The 16101-nt window shown below is 44.5% G+C and overlaps 1 protein-coding gene across 5 annotated transcripts in view; it reads right to left on the reverse strand.

The window, feature by feature from the left end:
* Positions 1–16101, reverse strand: part of COL25A1 (collagen type XXV alpha 1 chain) — a 414275-nt gene that overhangs the window by 104813 nt on the left and 293361 nt on the right. For all 5 annotated transcript variants that reach the window (XM_034772163.1, XM_034772162.1, XM_034772161.1 and 2 more), the window contains exon 9: positions 15832–15867. In XM_034772163.1, the coding sequence (XP_034628054.1) occupies positions 15832–15867 (36 nt within the window). The remainder of the gene's footprint in view (positions 1–15831; positions 15868–16101) is intronic.

Below are 16101 nucleotides of genomic sequence, written 5' to 3' on the forward strand. Positions count from 1 at the left end.
AAATTTTAGCATGTTCTGTACTTCCCTTAGATTCTATTTTTAATGAGTTGTCTACAATTTCTAACAAAGCATGTTGGAAGCCTTCCCTTTTAGAATAATATAGGATTGATACATATATATATTTGCAGTGTTCTTTTAGCCAGGTTGGTCCCAGGATATTAGAAAGACAAGGTGGGTGAGGCAATATCTTTTATCGGGCCAATTTCTGTTGGTGAAAGATACAAGATTTTGAACTACACAGAGCTGAAGAAGTTGGTCCAATAAAAGATATTACCTATCCAACCTTGTCTCTCTAATATATGTATATAAGCACATAAGTAAAATATCCAGGGGGGAAATGATTTTAATTACTTTTTCTTATTAGGACTGTAATTGGGAGCACTTGCTACCCTACATGCTAAACTAGGAACTAGGAAACGGAATGTAAAATGTATAGTATTTTCCCATTTTTTCCCTGGAATTGGGAGAGGGCTGTGTTGCCCACCTGATGGACTGGACCCCTTTTAGCTCTTGGGATAGCTCCAGAAGCATCTGCAGAGAGGCTCAGTTTTCCAAACAGCATTCTAAGTCTTTTCCTTCCATAGCACAGCTCCCGCAGGAGCCACGTTCTGGTCCCTGCTAGTGGCTGCAATGAAACCCTTCTCAGCGGTGCTTTGCAGCTGCACATTCAACCAGGATAATATCTGGGTAGCTATTTATTGAATTTCTGGCTGAACTTGAAAGGCATATGCTGCCTGAGCACCTTCTCCTCTTCCCCATCTCAGTTCTACCTTTCGCCCAAGCCCAGGAGCCTTTGCAGTGTATGGAGACAGGTGAAACACATACTAGGGTAAGGCCCAATCTACATTACTTTGCTACTTTCCTCATGTCTAGCATAGAGTAGCATCTGGCCTACTGTCACTATCACCATTAGCAGCAGAAAGGATGTTATTGTAGTTAAGGAACAGGGCTTGGGGACAAGTGACCTAAACCTAATTTCTATTTCCACTAATACTGAAGATGCTCATGTAGCTTATCTAAATCTACTAATCTCTTTGTGCCTCAATCCCCTGTGCAAATTGGGATGATAATACTTATCTATTTTAATGACCTGTTGTGAGACTTGGGCCAAAATTTTCAAACCTGATACCTGAAGTTAGGCTCCTAAATCCATGTTTCATAACCTAAATTAAAGTGGCCTGATTCTGAGAAACATTGAGCTCCCTGAAATCCCACTAAGTCAATGGGTGCTGCAGGTGCTCAGCACATTTGAAGAGTACGCCACTTTTATTTAAATTCTAATGTGGACTGGGAAGGCTAACCTGAAGCAGTCAGTTTTCAATACCTTGGCTGTAATGCCTGCACAAAATAGGGAGCTGAAAAATGCTAAAATACAATAAAAATAAAAGTGTAGCTTCTGCTAATCAGAGGCCATAAAAATCTTTGTAAAGCTTCTTCTTTAAACAGTATAATATCTTAAGATACACAGTGAGTAAATTAGCTAGCTAATATCTCAGAAGGTAACACAGAGCATTACCAGGGATGGAAGACAGGTTTGAGAATGTCTTCTGGAGTCTAACCACTGGCACATATGTTCTGAATGAGAGGCTGGAGGGAGGCTGTAGTTCACAAGACTCTCATATTGCTAATTGTGTAATCGATTGCTCCAGCTGATTCTAAGGCTACGTCTTCTCTAAGGGGGAGGAGGGTGTCGATTTAAGATACGCAAATTCAGCTACGCAAATAGCGTAGCTGAATTCGACGTATCCGAGCCGACTTACCCTGCTGTGAGGATGGCGGCAAATCAACCTCCGCGGCTCCCCCGTCAACAGTGCTTACTCCTACCTGTGGTGGAGGAGTACAAGCGTCGATTCGGGGATCGACTGTCGCGTCCCAACGAGACGCGATAATTCGATCCCTGAGAGATCGATTTCTACCCGTCAATTCAGGCAGGTAGTGAAGACGTAGCCTAAGTGTGTGTACAACATATTGCACATGCATCCATCTGATGCCAGTGGAAAATGGGATATCCTGGGATAAGGTGACCCAACAGGTTTGTGTGAGTGTGCATGTAAAAGCCAGAAGACTTCCAGATTGGCTTTAATCACTACTTTGTGAATTTAATTGGTCTCTGGAGTTATGTCTCCTTAGGGTTGAGAACAGCAAAGATGAACCAATGGAGGTGTGTCCGATGATTTGATACTTGGGTGTTCCCTGGTTAGTAAACACCGGGAGTAAAATCCTGGTGCTACTGAAGTCAATGGCAAAACTATAGACTTCAGTGGGACCAGGATTTTCTTCTGAACTGCCTTACACAGCCAACTCTCCTGTTAAAATGAAAAAGTGGGGGAAAGAACAGTATAATCATTATATTGTCCTAATATTTTTAAGCACAGTCTGTTAACTATGTGTGTTTTAGCAAGTTACAGAGCAGGAAAAAGTGTTATAGTGAGGAGGAAATATATAAATCTGTTCTGTAAATATTACAATGTAGTTCAAAAGTAAGTAATTTCAGATTGTAATATTTTAGGAAGAATCACTCAAGGTGTTTTTGTATCCAATTTCAAATTACCTAGATGTTTAATGTTCAAGGAAATGTAAGAAATATGAACTCTGACCATTTTTATTTGTATGTCTGGTATAGCACAGATGATTTGTTTTACAAGATATCAAATTTCATGGATAGCGAATGTAAATGCCAAATGAGAAAACGTAATGAAAAAGTAAAGGACACTTGAGTGCTTTTGCTTATTGAAGCATATTTACATTAGATGCTTTTAAAACATAATGAAGTAAAACACCTCTCAATGGCAATAAATAATTATATCAAAGTGTGATACTGTGACTTTAAAAAACTCCTCCGTTACCTACTTGCATGTTGTGTGATGCTTGAGGTTTCAACCCAGACCAGTAAGTGGCTGTGTCACTGTCTGCCCTGTAACCCTTGGTGACTCTATGCTGTGCAGCTTTGGCTCAGGGCCCTGATACCAGCAGCAGCTGGCTCACAGCCTAGTTATTACTTGCAAGGTGACACCAAGAGCCCTTCCAGCCCTGAGTTTTCCCCAAACCGTCTCCCCTGCAGTGTCCAGTCCCACTCACTGGAACACTTGCAAAACCTCACAAATTTGCTGCTCCTTTAAAGAGACAGTACACATTTTGTTGCTCCCTGTATGCTCGCCCTACAAAACTTCCAGCCCCTGCCAGCCTGAGGGCAGAAAAATTGAAATAGAAATCTGAACCAGGGGACAGTGTAAAGCTCTAATCTTATATAAGGGGTGAAATCTAGGCTGCATAGTCAATGAAGGTTTTGTCATTATCTTCACTGGAGCCCGGATTTCACTGATCCTGTTTTGTATGCACAATGAGCACATGAAGAAGTTTTGAAAATATGGTCCTGTATGGCTCCAAAAGGAGACTTGCCCCATGCAGTGGTAATTCATTCTTATAGCATGTATTTATGTTTAACTGCATTTGGCTTTAGTACTGGTGAAGTCAACTGGATAAAACAATAGCTAAGTAAGAAACAAGCTAATTATCAGATAGGAAACTTCACATAAATTCTGAGTAAGTAGTGGCCTCAGTGCTATATGTCTTCACTGATGGAAAAAACAACAGCAGCAATTAATTAGTTTTCATATAGTGCTTTTCTTCAGCAGATCTCTGTTGCTATGGCATCCCAGAAAATGTAAGTGTCATTCTATTTGATAATAACACAAGTACAGAGGAGATAATTAAAAATTGACCAATATACTCTTGGAACTAAACTATGGGTCACATCCTGAGCTAAGGTAAATTGCTATAGCTTCAAGAAAGTCAGTGGAGAAATGCTAGTTTATACCAGCTGAGGATCTGGCTCAGTGATGATAACATTTTACCATTTAATTTGGTTTGCATTATGACTTCAACATTTCAACTTTGGTTCCTTTTTTGGGTCAGTTTAGGTTCCCCGATGTTTGCAAAACTTCCCTTTGACGTTTATGTACATAGATTTTCATCCGTTTATGCCACACAGTTTGTGAATTAAAGTAAAACTCAAAATTTCTAGAACAAGAGAGTAATTTACGAATGTAAAGGGTGATGTGACAAAACTGTTCTCCTAAAACTTTTTTTAAATGAATAGTAATTTAAAAAATACCAACAAAAATTCTCCATTGTCCCGCTGTGGTTTCATGTATATGGCTCAAAATTTTAGTTTGACAAAGAAAGATATTGTTAACTCATTCTCAGGGTCCCAAGTGGATAAAGAAAGTAAAAATATCCATTGTATTTTAAAAGATGCTTTCAGAATCAGTTAAATGTTAACATACATCATACTTAGTTAACTGCCTTCCATTGGATTTGCTGGTCCATGAGGATAACAGAATGAGTGAGTTACTGGCAGATCACATAGGGAAGAACTGGGGTGAATTCAGTCCTTCATTGACTGAAGGAAGGGCAAAAGCAGGGACAGCACCAACTGGAGGAGCCAGGGCTGAGCAGCCAGAGGACAGGAGAACTGGTAAGTGTAGATTAGGGATGAAAGGGGAAAGTATGGAACACTAAAGAATTGGGATGGAAGACGCCAGCAGGAGGGGCAAGATGTCAAACACGTGGTGGGGGCGGGGGGGGGCGAGAGGAGAGCATGGGTGGAGGCATCAACAGAAGGAGGAAGTGAGGAGACATGCCTTTTCCTTCTTTCATGAACTTGCTCCTCCAGAATAGGTCATGTAGATATAGAAAGAAAGACATACAGGAAAGAAATATGCCCAAACTGATTTTTTTTAACTGATAGCACTGAAGGAGCTCAGTGATAAATAGTACAAAAGCTAGAACTAAAAGGATTAGATGCCTCCAGTAATGCCACTTCAGGATAGTAAAACCTCCCGATAAAGTCCTGGTACTGCAGAAAGCAGATCTGATAATTCAGTAGTAGCATTCATCCTCTGAGTAAATACAGAGCAAATACTCCAGTCTGATGCTACACATGCTATTCCATAGGAGGTGCTATTTTTGGGATGAGATTAGCACCAAAAACTGATCATCTGTGATCATTAAAGTTATGATGACATTTTTCACAAGAATAGGGAATTTGTCTGCCTGAACAAATTGCAATTAAGGCAAGTATATTTTGCCTGTTACATGCCTCTTTTGCAACATGCTGTCACTCAGGTTTGGGCATTTTTGTTTTTTTTTGGTGGGAGAGAAAGGAATTTTGCAGTAGACAGAGACCACCTGACTTAAGTTGGCCAGCTGGGCATCCAGCACCTTTAATCTTCAGCAGTTTTCTCATTTTGGAAAGCTATAGAAAATATCAGCTGGATAGAGCCCAAAATGTTCATTATTTGCGGAACAGCCCTTAAATACTCCACTGGAGATATTATAGTACATCCGTATGACTGTACACTATTCTGTACTAATGTACTGAAAATGTACTGCATTTGTAGAGTGCATAATTTGTTAAGCATTTAGAATTTGGGCCATATGAACCATGCAAAATATTTGTACATCTGTTGCTCCTACAAAACCCTTCATTTGCATATTTACACATGCAAACTGATTTAATTTTCTCATTTACTGGCTTACACACACAATTTGTGCACATATGTTTTGTATAGCTTACCTGTTGATCAGATCTTTGAAAATTTGGCCTAACACCTCAGTATCTTAACTAGTTACATGTTTTTTTCCTTCCAAAATAGAGAGACAATTATCCATTCTGAAAAACAACTAAAACTAGTTTACTCACAAAGGCTAGAGATCCTTGAGGTATATTTAAAACATACAAAAGCATACTAACACATGCTATATTTTCATATGAGACGCCAAATTGAAACATGCAGAGGCTTGATGTATAGGAACATATTAAAAAGGATGAAAAACCAATGACTGGCATTCTTACTGGCACTAGCACTAGCAACTCAAAACAGCCACGTAGATTTGTGTTGGAGGAAGGAATAATTGCCTCAGGATTTATAGGCTGAAAATTTGACTGCCAACTTTTAGCTCTTAAGTTGCAAATTGTAGCCAACTTAATTCTAAACTAACCTCATCCAGGATTTATATTGACTACACTGCCAGAATGGCACAAATGGTGCATTACAGCTTTGTCTATATCCTACATGTATAAAAGCAAAATTATTAAACTTGTGTAAATTCCCACAGCTCCATTGATTTCAGTGAAGTCTGCCCTGAAGTCAGTGGAGCTATGGGAATTTACATCAGCTGACGATTTACCCCTCAGGATTTCACCAAACTTTAAACTAATAGCACTTCACAGTCTCTGTTTTGACATCCCCTTTAAGTTTATTTCATAGAGTTAGATTATTTTCTTTTTCTCCATATGAAAATTAATAGGTTTTCAGTTTCAAGATCTTTCACTTTGAGAATTCAGGGTCCGATCCTGCAGTCTTCTTCAAGGGTGACAGTTTCTTATGAGAGAGGACTCCAGGATCAGGCCCTTATTTTGCATATCTGAAAACAACAACATGTAGGTCATGTTTTCTAGAAGGATTGCCCAGTGAAAATGGATAAACGCAAAGTTGTTAATCCTACAGACTTTATATGTAGCTTGGGGTGGTTTTGCACTGGGGAGGATTATTGTGGCATGAAAATTTTTTTTCATCCCAAAAGCAAAGGTCCATATTTACCACCAGTGCACTCTGGCTGCTTTGCACTACTCTAGGGATGCAAAACAGCTGTAAGCTTGGCTTACTTGACTGTAAAGCCAGGTGTCCAGCTGCTCTGTGCCACTGATGTGGCACAAAGCAGCTGGCACATACCGCTGAACTTGACACAAAATGCTTTAAGAAGTGTTTAAACACTCCAAATGCAAACGGCAAAGTATTCATAAAAAATAGTATAAGAACATTAATATTTCAGTGCCAGAGTTGAGGTTTCCTGTCACAAACCACAAATGAGGCACTCATTAGATTGCAACCAGAAATTCTAACTCCTGGTACAAAATGATCAGCAATTCAATTTCTTATTCTCAGTTCTGAAAATGAGAAGGAAATAATGGGGACCACTTCTTGGGTATTAAAGATTGTACAACATATTGGTCAGGACACACAGGCAAATAAAACACAGACAACAGGGATGGATAGTAAGCAGCAGGCTTCAAGTGTGGCGGTTGGAAGGGGCACAATCCACCCACCCCCTCACATACCAGGCATTTTACTTAGTTCAGTATGGAGGTAAATAGCCACACACCAGCTAACCAATAATTCAGAGCTGACTCACTTTAGTCTAACTTTACAACTCAGCCCACCCCTGAATCTTCTCCCTACCCCACACACACTCAAGGGGGAATTAGGGTTACCTCAGGCCTGGTCTACACTACGGGTTTAGGTCGACTTTAGCAGCGTTAAACCGAATTAAGCCTGGACACGTCCACACAACGAGGCCCTTTCTTTCGACTTAAAGGGCCCTTTAAACCGGTTTCTTTACACCACCTCCGACGAGGGGATTAGCGATAAAACCGGCCTTTGCGGGTCGGAATTGGGGTAGTGTGGACGGAATTCGATGTTATTGGCCTCCGGGAGCTATCCCACAGTGCTTCATTGTGACCGCTCTGGACAGCGCTCTCAACTCAGATGCACTGACCAGGTAGACAGGAAAAGACCCGCGAAGGTTTGAATTTCATTTCCTGTTTGCCCAGCGTGGAGAGCACAGGTGACCACGCAGAGCTCATCAGCACAGGTAACCGTCATGGAGTCCTCCCAGGATCGCAAAAGAGCTCCAGCATGGACCGAACGGGAGGTACGAGATCTGCTCGCCATATGGGGAGATGAAGCAGTGATAGCTGAACTCCGTAGCAGTAAAAGAAATGGAAAAGTATTAGAAAAGATCTCCAAGGCCATGAAGGACCGAGGCCATAACAGGGACACACAGCAGTGCCGCGTGAAAATTAAGGAGCTAAGGCAAGCCTACCACAAAGCCAGAGAAGCAAACGGAAGGTCCGGGGCAGAGCCGCAAACTTGCCGCTACTACGCGGAGCTGCATGCGATCCTAGGGGGTGCAGCCACCACTACCCCAACCGTGTGCTATGACTCTCTCACTGGAGAAACACACAGGGAAGACGGTTCGGGGAACGAGGAAGATGACGATGGAGGTACTGTAGGTAGCTCACAGCAGCAAGGAAGCGGAGAAACCGGTTTCCCCAACAGCCAGGATATGTTTGTGACACTGGACCTGGAACCAGTAACCCCCGAACTCACCCAAGACCCTCAGGGCACACAGGAGACCTCTGGTGAGTGTAACTTTGTAAATATTTGTAAACATTACAAAAAAAAGCAAGCAAGTCTGTTAACGTGTATGGGGATGGAGCGGAAATCCTCCAGGGACATCTCCAGAAAGCTCTCCTGGTTGAAATGGGGTGATTTTATTAAGGGGGACATTCAGAGGCGCCCGTTCCTGCTATTCGGACCAGAAATGTTCCCCGCTGTTAACCACGCGGTGGGGGGGAGGGGTGAAGTGATCATCCCAGAGAATCGTGTGTGTGTGTGTGTGGGGGGTGGTTTACTTGTGTTTGTGCCGCATGTTAACCGGGAAACCGCAGCCCCCTCCTTTTACATTGAAACCCCATTTTAAATGGACAACCCAATTCATCCTTGAGATGGGAAATGCGCTGCTGTTTGCAACCTTTCCCGCATGTTAAGAAGGTTAAATAAGCCAAAACACTGTGGCCTACGATGGCTGCCTGCAAGCCGAAATATGCGACCTTGTAATGAAAGAGTGTACCCATTGTTCCCTAAAATGTGTCTTTTTTAACCACCTCTCCCTTCTCCTCCACCAGCTGCAAATGTTTCTCCTTCGCAGAGGCTCGTGAACATTAGAAAGAGAAAACGTAAGACGAGGGACGAGATGTTCACGGAGCTGCAGATGTCCTCCCACGCTGATAGAGCACAGCAGAATGCGTGGAGGCAGTCAATGTCGGAGATGAGAAAAGTCCAACATGAACGAGAGGAGAGGTGGCGGGCTGAAGACGATAGGTGGCGTCAGCTTGCAGACAGACGGCAAGAGGCAATGCTCCGTCTGCTGGAGCATCAAAGTGATATGCTCGAGCGTATGGTTGAGTTGCAGGAAAGGCAGCAGGAGCAGAGACCGCCGCTACAGCCCCTGTGTAACCAACAGCCCTCCTCCCCAAGTTCCATAGCCTCGTCACCCAGACGCCCAAGAACACGGTGGGGGGGCCTCCGTCCACCCAGTCACTCCACCCCAGATGATCGCCCAAGCATCAGAAGGCTGGGCTTCAATAAGAGTTAAAGTTTTAAAATGCAGTGTGTCCTTTTCCATCCCTCCTCCCCCACCCATCCCTGCTACCTTGGCAATTATCCCCCTACCTCTGTAAGGAACTAATAAAGAATGCATGAATGTGAAAAAACAATGACTTTATTGCCTCTGCAAGCGGGAGGGGAGGGGAGGGTGGGGTGGGGTGGTTGGTTTACAGGGAAGTAGAGTGAACCGGGTCGGGGGGGGGGTTGGAGGGTTCATCAAGGAGAAACAAACAGAAGTTTCACACAGTAGCCTGGCCAGTCACAAAACTCGTTTTCAAAGCTTCTCTGATGCGCACCGCGCCCTGCTGTGCTCCTCTAACCGCCCTGGTGTCTGGCTGCGCGTAATCAGCGGCCAGGCGAGTTGCCTCAACCTCCCACCCCGCCATAAATGTCTCCCCCTTACTCTCACAGATATTGTGGAGCGCACAGCAAGCAGCAATAACAATGGGGATATTCTTTTCGCTGAGGTCTGAGCGAGTCAGTAAGCTGCGCCAGCGCGCTTTTAAACGTCCAAATGCACATTCCACCACCATTCGGCACTTGCTCAGCCTGTAGTTGAACAGGTCCTGACTCCTGTCCAGGCTGCCTGTGTATGGCTTCATGAGCCATGGCATTAAGGGGTAGGCTGGGTCCCCAAGGATCACGATAGGCATTTCAACATCCCCAATGGTCACTTTCTGGTCCGGGAAGAAAGTCCCTTCCTCCAGCTTTCGAAACAGAGCAGAGTTCCTGAAGACGCGAGCATCATGTACCTTTCCCGGCCATCCCACGTTGATGTTGGTGAAACGTCCCTTGTGATCCACCAGGGCTTGCAGCAGCATTGAAAAGTACCCCTTGCGGTTTATGTAGTCGGTGGCTTGGTGCTCCGGTGACAAGATAGGGATATGGGTTCCGTCTATGGCCCCGCCACAGTTTGGGAATCCCATTTCAGCAAAACCATCCACTATTGACTGCACGTTGCCCAGAGTCACTACCCTTGCTATCACCAGGTCTTTCATTGCCCTGGCAAATTGGATCACAGCAGCCCCCACAGTAGATTTGCCCACTCCAAATTGATTCCCGACTGACCGGTAGCTGTCTGGCGTTGCAAGCTTCCACAGGGCTATTGCCACTCGCTTCTCAACTGTGAGGGCTGCTCTCATCTTGGTATCCTGGCGTTTCAGGGCAGGGGAAAGCAAGTCACAAAGTTCCATGAAAGTGCCCTTACGCATGCGAAAGTTTCGCAGCCACTGGGAATCGTCCCATACCTGCAGCACGATGCGGTCCCACCAGTCTGTGCTTGTTTCCCGGGCCCAGAATCGGCGTTCCACGGTATCAACCTGCCCCAGTAACACCATGATTTCCACATTGCTGGGGCCTGTGCCTTGTGAGAGGTCTATGGCCATGTCAATTTCCTCATCACTCTCGTCGCCGCGCTGCAATCGCCTCCTCGCCTGGTCCGGGTTTCGCCTTGGCATGTTCTGGCTCTGCATGTACTCCAGGACAATGCGCGTGGTGTTCATAGTGCTCATAATTGCCGCGGTGATCTGAGCGGGCTCCATGATCCCAGTGCTAGCTATGGCGCCTGGTCAGAAAAAAGGCGCGAAAGTAGTATCTGATGGACCAGGAGAAGGAGGGCGGGAGGGAGGGAGGGCCGAGTGACGACATGGCGTACAGGTACAGGAACAGGGAGAAACACAAACAACTGTCACACAGAATGGTCCCCCCAAAGATTAAACTGGAAACCCTGGGCTTAGCAGGCCGTTGATTTCACGGAGGAAGGGGAAGCAAATGAACACAGAACAAATCTATTTTTTACATCTTAAGGTGGCAGCCGACGCTGCAGCATGAGTGACAGCCATACCAGTATGACGATGACGGGTACCAATCATAATATGCCATCATCTGCCAAAAGGCAAGGGGCTGCTGCTGTGTAGCAATGCAGCCCCACGTCTGCCAGCCCCACGTCCGCCAGCACCCAGCATCGCCCTCGGCCTCTTCTGGGTGCTTAGCAGACAATATTGGGCAATTGGCAGAAAATAGTATATTATGACTGGTAACCGTCATCATCGAAACAGTAGCATGTCTGCCCAGGTGGCCATGATTGACAGCCATACCAGTACGACGACGACGGGTACCAGTCATAATATACCATCGCCTGCAAGGGGCTGGTGCAATGCAGCACTACGGCTGCCAGCCCCACGACTATCACTCATGCTACACCGTCTACCGCCAAAAGGCAGTTAGCAGCTGCTGCTGTGTAGCAATGCAGTCCCACGTCTGCCGGCACCCAGAGGACATATGGTGACGGTGAGCTCAGCTGAGCTGAGCGGGCTCCATGCTTGCCGTGGTATGTTGTCTGCACAGGTAACCCAGGTAAAAAGGCGCGAATCTATTGTCTGCCGTTGCTGTGACGAGGGGGGAGGGGCCTGACGACATGTACCCAGAACCGCCCGCGACACTGTTTTGCATCATCCGGGCATTGGGATCTCAACCCAGAATTCAAAGAAAAGGCGCGAACCGCTTCTCGGCTCGAGCTGTGGCGCAAACGTAGTATCTGACGGCCTAGGGGAAGGAGGGAGGGGGGCCGAGTGACGACATGGCGTACAGGCACAGGGAATTAAAATAAAGAACGGTGGCTGTGCATCAGGGAGAGACACAAACAACTGTCACAGACTGGTCCCCCCCAAAGATTAAACTGAAAACCCTGTTGACGGAGGGAGGGGGAAGCAAATGAATACAGAGAAAATCTATTTTTTACATCTTAAGACGACGGTGCAGCGTGACTGATAGCCCTCGGCATCTTTCTGGGTGCTTGGCAGCAAATACTGGGCGGTGTATGACGATGGTCTTCAGGCCTATTGTACGAGCTGCTGCTCAGGGAAGACTCTGCTAACGTGCGATGACCCGACTTGTAATAGGCCGGCTAACAGTCATAATACACCATTTACTGCCAAAAGGCAAGCCCCACGGCTGCCAGCACCCAGATCGCCGATGAAGGCTACCAGTCTACTGCACCGTCTACCGCCAAAAGGCAGTTAGCAGCTGCTGCTGTGTAGCAATGCAGTCCCACGTCTGCCGGCACCCAGAGGACATATGGTGATGGTGAGCTCAGCTGTGCTGAGCGGGCTCCATGTTGTCTGCACAGGTAACCCAGGTAACCCAGATAAAAAGGCGCGAATCTATTGTCTGCCGTTGCTGTGACGGGGGAGGGAGGGGCCTGACGACATGTACCCAGAACCGCCCGCGACACTGTTTTGCATCATCCGGGCATTGGGATCTCAACCCAGAATTCCAAGGGGCGGCAGAGACTGCGGGAACTGTGGGATAGCTGTGGGATAGCTACCCATAGTGCAATGCTCCGGAAGTCGACGCTAGCCTCATACTGTGGACGCGGTCTGCCGACTAGAGCACCTAGAGCATTTTATTGTGTGGACATACACAATCGGCTGTATACAACCGATTTCAATAAAACCGGCTTCTATAAATTCGAACTAATTTCGTAGTGTAGACATACCCTCAGTCTCAGAAGACATAGTGTTTCTTTCTTCAGATACACAAAAATGACAATTAGTTATATCCTGGGCCTTTTACTCAGATTTACCTCCACGTACTGACTTTTAACTTTTATCTGCATTAGACCCAAGACACAAGAGGTGACAAACTAAATAAATATTTGTATTCTCATTCCTTTTCACCTAAAACTGGTCTTCCATGATGCTGCAAGGAAAGTGACCCTCCCATCCTTGACATCCTGCCAATTTGGCCCTAATGGAAAAAACACCTTCCCAGTACAGAAGATACAATAAGTCAGAGCCACAGTATCTAGGAAACTGAAATCAACAGTATCTCAACAATAGGAAGGGAGGGGGGGCAGCAATAGCCTCAAGATGGCCCCAAGACTTATGGGGCATCATTACATTGAAATGAGGGTGCCTGTAAGAGCTCATTGGCTCCCTCTATTCCCCTATCACTCCCACTGACCAATGAGAAGCAGAGAACCCTTTCTCTTTCCTTGAGGGTCATTCCCACCTTCATTCTGAGGCACCTGGGAGAGTGAGGACTAAGCTCCTGCATGTCTGAGCACAAGCACTTCCTCTCCTATGCCTCTCTGGAACCAGGGGTTGGCCATCCCCAAGCTGGTCCAACCAAACCTCCCTCCAGCTAAGGTAAGGAGTGGCATTGTAATAACAACTGCCCTACTGATTTCATCTGAAGTATGTTTTTCCTTTATCAGTCAATGCATCATTGTTATTTGTTCAAGAGCTTTCAGTAAAATGGAGCAGACCATCAGCTGGTGTAAACTGTTATAACTCCACTGAAGTCAGTGGACCTCTCATTTAACTGAAGAAAATTAGTCTCAGGAATCCAGCTACATTAAAATGATTTAAAACTATTGCATACAGAAGCATGAATTGTTTTAAAATTACATATAAGAATTTAATACATCCAATGAGTTGTATGTACATGTGAATAATATTTAAAAAGTCACTGTGGCTCACTCTAGGCCTTACACATATATGAAAACTGTGTCTATATGCTCCAATCACATTTTAGTTCCAATCTGTCCTTACTTCAGCATGCCTGAATAACTCTCATTAAAGGTAAGAAAAGTTATGCAAGCAAACTGAGGGAAAGTGTGTGTGAAGATTTTTTTTAATTGGTGCTTCTAAATAACAATTATATTTGTTACTATAATAATCAAGTTTTAAGCCTGTGAGAATTCTGACCTTATATCACTTGACAGTGTCTCTGTAATACACTTTGAAAGTATAGGGAGGGTTCATTTTGAGAACTATTGTGATGAAACCTCTGCCATAATAACTATGTAAGGAGTAACACACAATATGGTGTGCAACTGCTGTGAGATAACTGTATGCTGTGGGTGAACACAGACACACAGGCTGCCAAGACTTGCTATCATCTCATTATCTCCCAACAATCCCGCTCTGTGAAGTGTTATTCCACTTGGAAGGCTGCAAGACTGACTATTTGTGAGAGGAGAAAATAGTTAGCAAAGCTAAGTAGTTTCAAGCTGTGCCCTGCAGTTGTTTGTCCATAATTGCAAAGATTGGAACCTTAGTTTCCTCCATTCTAATAATACTTCTCACATTTATGGGAAGATATCAAGGCACTTTATCAACATAAAGTCCTTTTGAGGTAGGTGTGCCTATTTCCACTGAAATAGTGTAGGGCCTGATCCTGTAGCATTTATTCACATGAGCAGAGTAATCCCACGGAACCTAATTTTTGGAATGGTCCGCTCCGTCTCAACCAGTGGCAAGGAGGTTGCAGGCACCTTGCACTGCAGCAAACCTCATCCAGGTAGACTTTGCCTTTGGTGATTCTGTGCCAAGGTCTGTACTAGAAGACACTGCTACAGAGCCTGAGCGAATCTGGTCCACAGTGCATTAATGAGAGCACACAGAACAGTATTAAAGCAAATGTAAAACAAACCCACAGCTATTATACACATTATAATCAATGGGCAATCAGAAAAACAGAAGAGGGAAGGAGAAAAAAAATAAACTGATTAGAACATTGGGTGGTACTCTTTTTTCTTTAACCATTATCTGCAAATGAACAAGCCATAGGATTTTCTTTAACTGCCTGTTCGCAGCAGGGCATTTCAGAGCCTAGACATTTCTTAGGTTCATCAGCTTCTCAGAATACGTGTCTTTTGCCATCCAAAATAATCTGAAGTTTTTCAAGGTAAAGTAACACCATTTCTGCTCAAAACTTCAGAAATTCAGACTATAAGCAATCAAATTTGTGTCTGATTACTGCCCCTGTTATCTTGCTACCCAGGGCTTCTAGAGATCCACAAATCCAAAAGGGCCATGGGCTGTGATTTTGTCAGCTCTCATAAGAAAATGAGGTTGGGCCTGGCCAGCACTGTGAGAGGAGACCTCAAAGGACAAAAAAACAGTGTATGGACCACATATCACATGTGCACTGGGCAGCAGTCACTCTTTCACCGGCTCATTGGTTGAAGTGGGGGTTAAAAGTGATGGTACTCATTTTATTTCAAATTGAATGGTGCAGCAGAACACATCTATTCCCAGATCATTGTACTCATAAAAAATGCATTCCCTTGACTACTGAATTAAGGGCCAGATGCTCCAATATATGGAGAAAAAACTCATAGGGAGAAGAATTTCAGTGTGCAACATTTCCTCTTTATTGTTCCATCAGGGAAAGGGGCCAGGATTGTCACCACAGAGCCAGGTTAGAGTTGGGCTCTCTAAAGAAGTGGGCAAGAGGCAACAATTAAGCTTTGAAGGGAGGACATATATGGGGATTCCCTGGGAGTGGAGTATTATGCAACTCGGCTGGCTCTTTCTCCTTTCTGTGCTGTTCTACCAGCTGCTTGGGTTCCCTTCTGCTTCTGGAAGTTGAGAGAAGAATCTGGCCTTAAGAGTCAGCCTGTTGTGCATAGGAGGAGATCTGTAATTCAATGCTCTCATTACAGAGGAGGATCCATACACTTTTGTAACAAAAAAGGGTTAAGTAGAACAAAATCATAAGACTCTTGGGAGTTATTAATTATGAAGAGAACATAAAGGTACTTTTTATAACTATTTAGTGAACTAGAAACAGAAGAAATAAAGGTACTTACCATCCACCCTTGTTCACCTGGTTTTCCTGGCTCTCCCTTAAAAAACAAATTGGATTTATATCAATAATGTTATTTACATTCACTCTAGGGTGACCAGATGTTCCCATCTTTAGGGACATTCCCGTTTTTTGGGACTTCTTCTTATATAGGCTCCTATTATCTCCCACCCCCTGTCCTGTTTTTCACAGTTGCTATCTGGTCACCCTAATTCACTCCCTGCTTAGTAACATTAAAATGTCTATTAACTACATTACACCAAATACCTACTGA

The sequence above is a fragment of the Trachemys scripta genome, chromosome 5, assembly GCF_013100865.1.
Source record: "Trachemys scripta elegans isolate TJP31775 chromosome 5, CAS_Tse_1.0, whole genome shotgun sequence".
In the NCBI taxonomy this organism is placed as follows: Eukaryota; Metazoa; Chordata; order Testudines; family Emydidae; genus Trachemys; species Trachemys scripta.